At 46.0% G+C, this 5,830-nt stretch overlaps 1 protein-coding gene across 1 annotated transcript in view; it reads right to left on the minus strand.

The window, feature by feature from the left end:
• Positions 1–2,294, minus strand: part of PLEKHG1 (pleckstrin homology and RhoGEF domain containing G1) — a 164,136-nt gene extending 161,842 nt beyond the window's left edge. Inside the window, exon 1 of the mRNA XM_037742241.1 lies at positions 1,437–2,294. Coding sequence (XP_037598169.1) covers positions 1,437–1,554 — 118 coding nt within the window. The 5' untranslated portion in view covers positions 1,555–2,294. The remainder of the gene's footprint in view (positions 1–1,436) is intronic.
• Positions 2,295–5,830: the final 3,536 nt, after the last annotated feature.

Consider the following 5,830-nt stretch of genomic DNA (forward strand, 5'->3'; position numbering starts at 1 on the left):
AGGGAGGGAGGGAGGGAGGGAGGGAAGGAAGGAAGGAAGGAAGGAAGGAAGGAAGGAAAGAAAGAAAAGAAAGAAAAGAAAGAAAAGAAAGAAAAGAAAGAAAAGAAAGAAAAGAAAGAAAAGAAAGAAAAGAAAGAAAGAAAGGGAAAAAATGTAAGATTAAGAGTCTGGGAAATGTGATTCCAGGCCTGCTTTGCCACTTCATTGGCTGTGATGCCTGGAGCTTAGTAATCAACTTCATTTGACTCTGTTTTTTCACCTGGGAAACTAAGAAGCAAAATCAAGTGATTAACTTTTTAAATACTATGACTCGCACTTCTTACTGAATGCCTAGATTTTACAAATAATCACATGTCCTTTGGCAGTTTAGAACACAGAACAGCCTTGTCTCTTTTTGCATACCTAGTTAAATGACAAATTTACTATCTTGCAATGAATACTCATCAGGCTATTTTCAACAGAGCTTCTTGGCTGGACTCTTCTTGAATATATAGTCAGCCTGAAAAGTATGGCTGGAAACCACTGTTCAAACAAAACAGATGACAACATTTGTTTTTTACACCTCTTAAAAGTAGATTAGCTATAGATCAGAGCATGCCACTGCCTAAAACAACGTCTGATATATATTTGCTTTCAGTACATATTTGTTGAAATGCAAGAACACTTGTGTTTACTCCCTCGGTAACTGTCAGGGCTCGGGGTCTGGTGGGAGCATGGAGGGGCAGCAGGCCAGCTCTCAGCGCCCCCGGGAGTCTATGTCTTCTGGGCTCAGACTTGCTTCCTCAGCTGGCGCTGTGTTCCTCCCAGAGGTCCATCATTGGCACGACCAAAGAGTTCCCTTCTAGTAAGTACCATTAAGGAGTCCAAGGTCCAGACAGAAGAGAACGAGGTCTGGTATTTCCAAAGTATTTCATTCTATGAAAATTTGTTTCAGAAAAAGACCATAATACCATTTGAGCTAAGTTAATAAGAAAGCTACATTTTTGTCACTGGTTCTATTGTTGCCTCAAAACAATAGTTACAAAACAGAAAATAAAAATAATTACTGGGAAAACTCAGAAGCCGACATACTACTCTCCTCATCTCCTAATCCAGATGTAATAAAGTGATGTGATTTAGACTAAAATCAGCCAAAAGCCAGTCAAACACAAATGCCACAGAACCAGAATTCTATCTTAAAATAAAAGCTCTTGGAAAAAAAGAAGGTAGTAATCATCTTTTACTAAGTGACAACTGAAGGTACTTAAGTCTTTGATTAGGAAAGGAAAATAGACCTCCCCAAGTAAAGTTAGCCACAATTTATGATAACCTGAGGAAAAAAACAGATTTGGGTTTTGTCAATTCCATTCGAAGGCAGAGAAAAGCTTATAAGCTCACAATCACCCCCTGAACCCTTTACAAAGAGCCACATAGTCACATCAAGATGTCAAACATACCCTGAACTGGAATTCCATCCTGGCTTGGTGGGATAAGAAGTTTTGACTCAGCCCTTCGAGGAGAGCTTCGATTTCTCCATCCTCTGACCAGAGCCCCCACCATGGTTGCTGGCAGCATGCTCCCCAGGTTGCCGTGGTCCTGCCTTGGTGGGGAGGTGGGGGCCCGGTCAGGCCGTCACTGCAGGAGAATCATGTCCTCCTTGGAGGTGCTACACCCAAGACTGACAGGTTTGGGCAGTTCCTCCCGCCCTCATCTCCCGCCCACATTCTCATCCCTCTTGCATTGTCAGACCTCCTCGGGAGGCCCAGGGAAAGAAAGCTTGGGAGGTAAGACAAGGAAAAACAGACAACAGCAAAAATTAAAATGAAGAATAGGAGTAAAGTGACCCAGTAGAAGAGAATGGCCAATATTATAGAAGCACCAGTTCCTTTACATGACGGATAATGTCTGATTCTTCATTTTTTACTTAAAGTCTAATTTTTCAACATGGAAAAATGACCATGTGTGGGAGGGCTGAGGCGGGGCACATACCTGCGTACCTATTTCTCTTTTCTTGACTATTTTCCTTGCTAAATTGGAAGAGCTTTCAGGCAATTTTTTTTCCAAAGCAAACCATCTTCTACATAAACACAATTTGTTTACAATATAAGAAATGTATTTCTAATGTTTTGAGTGTTCACAGAATTACACTGGCACTTGAGAATGAGGAAAGTTGGTCAAGGGATTTAGTAAAATTTCCAATCAAATAAACTCTCAAAGACTTTTAAAAAATGAATCAATTCCAATGAGCTAATTAGCTCTCCTGTGGAGCCCAGGTAGCGTTGTCTCATCCTGAGCAGCTGGTACCTGAGCTGCACTCATATGGGACACTGCTCACATGTGCCCCCTACTGGTCAGGTGCGAGGTGCACACTGGGCAGAGACCAATGGCTGCATTAAAGCAAGGGGAGGAGCAAGTAGCTCTAGAAAGTTCTAGAATCCCTTGGCCATCTCTGTATGCTATATTCATTCAGCCAAGGTGGTAGAAATTGAGATTGAATTAGCTGTAGGCAGCCTAAGAGGTTTTGTTATTATGACTTGTATGGGTTACAGAAATGGAATGATCCATGCCTGACCTCACTCTTTTCTCCCCTTCCCTGGTTACATCTCATTTAATTTAATAAGATCAAGATAGTTCCTTCAGGAGGTGGGCAAATTCCCCAAATGACCTAAAACTGATCACATTCAAATAAAACTACAATGTACTAAAGAAAGAGTATTTTGAGGATACACACCTTACATATTCATTTTCTTGACATTTACCTTATTATTTTGACCTTTCCAAAATTCAGAAAACCTTTGGTATCACTATGGTCAGAGGGAAAGTCAAAGTGCAGGATGGAATTTTAAAAGGGTAGAAGAGTAGGAAGATATTAGCTCTATTCTCTCTGCACCCCAACCTCAGAGCAGGATCCTTGCAGCACCATCTCAGAGGGGCAGCCCTTGATGAGGTACCTCCTTGTGGGGTACCTCTCCTTTCTCACTGGAGTGGGGTTCCCCTTTTCCACAGGCAGCTCCTTCTGCCACAGAGGGCTGAGCTAGGCTCTGATGGGTTTGGGGAGAGCTGCTCAGAGGCAAAGCTACCTACTCTCTAGGGGAAAGGGCAAAGTGGCCTTTAATATTTCTGTTCCTATCACACCCAGAGTCACCAAGACAGGGCTGAAGCTGTCTTCTGCTGGGGCCATGCCCTGTGGGAGTGGGATGGCATCAGGGAAGAGAGCAGGGAGCCCAGTGCTCAAGTGTAGGGTTTGGTCTTGTCTTAGAAGAGGGGGTTGAGCCAGGCACAGTGGCTCACACCTGTAATCTCAGCTCTTTGGGAGGCTGAGGCAGGGGAATCAAGAGGTCAGGAGTTGGAGACCAGCCTGACCAACATGGTGAAACCCCATCTCTACTAAAAATACAAAAATTAGCCAGACGTGGTGGCACATGCCTGTAATCCCAGCTACTCAGGAGACCGAGGCTAGAGAATTGCTTGAACCCAGGAGGTGGAAGTTGCAGTGAGCTGAGATTGTGCCACTGGGTGACAGAGGGAAGCTCCATCTAAAAATCTGACTCAAAAAAAAAAAAAAAAAAAAGAAGAGGGGGTTAAGGAGAGATCTGGAGGAACGGCCCAATGTCACACATTGGAGAGAGGATCAGGAGGCAGGAACGCAGCTGTGGAATCACCTAGAACCATCTCTCGGGAACTTCGTGTTCTATTGTAGGAGGCTGTACGGGCTGAGAATTAGGGGTGGGAGGGAGTTGAAGAGAGCCTCTATCAAGACAAGCAGAAGCCAACTTTGACCCCATCCTTAGGGTGAGGTGGCAGAGAAAATGCAGCAATGCTGAAAGTACACATGTGCTTCCTTCATCGGACCCGCTGTGGGTGAACCATGCCTTCCCCGGAAATGCAAAGGGAAGCAGCTCAACAGTGAGCCCATGAACTCATTTCCCCTAAACCTGTCCTATTGTAAGATACACCCCACCCCCATGACAAGGGACACACTGAGAAAGGAAACCTATCTAAAGGACTTGGTATTAAGGCTATTAAAAATCTACTAACGCCCTCCACATGGAGCTCTTCTTGGAGGCCTGATCATTACTGCTGCCACAGATCAGAAATCCCCATCCCCCACGGGCCAATGAGAAGTCCAAAAGGAGACACAGGGCTGCAGCCAGAACCATTTCGGAAAGCAGAGCAAACTGCCCAAATTCAGACGCTGAGACCCCTGCATAGCTGCTGCCATCAGCCACCAGACAGGATATGGAGGCAGGTGAGAAAGTAGGGGGATGGAGCTAGTTGAAATGTCAAAAAAGTTCCCGATCCCACACCTGATTTCCTACGTAGGGGTACCTCCCGTGTGCATTCACAGTACTTCCTACACTCTGTTGAGATGATTTACTTGTTATAGTTTGTTTCACCCAACTATCTATCCCCAAGCCTCAGGAGGCACTTGCTGGAATGCAGATTCCCAGGGCTTGCTCTGAAATGGCTGTTCTACGAGGTCTAGGATAGTGCCAGGGAGCCTGCACTTTCTAAAGCTTTCTACATTTGCTTACATCATCAGCCTGGATTTGATCCAAGGATAGTATGAAGATGCCAATTTACTAGGCTGAGGGCTTCTTGAAGTCATGGACTACAGCCTTCTTTATGCCCAGTATAGCGTATGTCCCCAGCACATAGATTGTTGAGTGAAGAGAGCCCCGGAGGGCAGGGACATCTTCCCCTGGTCTCCACCCAAGGAGGAGGCTGCCTGATACTTTTATCCTTCCATGAAACCCGCCGTTTGCCACGGCCCCTGCTGCCACCCTGGCTGCAGGTGCCATACTGTAGGGGATCGCCTTGTCTTACCTCTGCCCCAGGCCCCCTCAATATTCCCATGTTTCACTCGCCTGTGATGCTTTGGCCCAGAATACGATTTGTCCAGGCAGCAGTTTCCTGCCTCTTCTGCCCCACCAAGAATGGCTCCATCTTTCCTTCAGACGTCCTATGCCCTGGATACTAGCGCAGAGGGGTCCGTGCATCAACTCAGGGTTCAAGCCGAACAACATCATTGAACACTCTGTCATCCTTAGTTTGCCAGTTATAGTAGGTGGACGCACAGTGTCCAAGGTTTTCCCCAACAGGAAGCTGAGCGATGACCGTGACTGCTGTGGGAACGTGGTCAGGAAGAGGAAGAAGGGTAAACGTCCTGCCTGGGAGGTCAGTGCCACCCTTCCATACACACACACGTGCTTCCTTCACCGGACCCGCTGCGGGTGACCCACACCTTCCCCCGAGATGTAAAGGGAAGCAGCTCAACAGCCAGCCCATGAAGTCATTTCCCTCCCAAACCCGTCTTATCATAATATACACCCCTCTCCTCTCATGAAAAAGGACACACTGAGAAAGAACACACCGCTAGAAAACCAGAATCATCCTGAAGGCTGTTTAAAGGCCATTTTGGTTCACAATGAACTTTCGTTCATGGGTGTTTTTTGCTAATGTCCTTTTGCGATGAGTTGACAACTATCCTCTAAATTTCATAAATACTGTCCCCATGTGCCCTCTACAGAGGATGATGGCTAAATCAGGCCATGTGTTTCTCTGGAGTCTCTTAGGTCCTAATGTGGTTCTGAGCACACAGAGCACATGCCAATTGAAGAAATGCATGTCAAGCTGTGATGATGTGGTTGTCAACTGTTAAGATGCGAACGAAGCCATCAGAATTAAGTATGACATCCAAGTCTGTAGCAAATGCTTGACCCCCTACTATAACATCAGGGAGGAGGTCCTGGGGTGAGGGTGGGGCTGTGTGTGGCACGTTTCATCCTCATTTCTGATGTTCTCTCCATCTGGGTGGTGCTTCAGGAGCTCCTGGGGTTTTTTTTTGAGA

The sequence above is a fragment of the Cebus imitator genome, unplaced genomic scaffold, assembly GCF_001604975.1.
Source record: "Cebus imitator isolate Cc_AM_T3 unplaced genomic scaffold, Cebus_imitator-1.0 Scaffold6, whole genome shotgun sequence".
NCBI lineage: Eukaryota > Metazoa > Chordata > Mammalia > Primates > Cebidae > Cebus > Cebus imitator.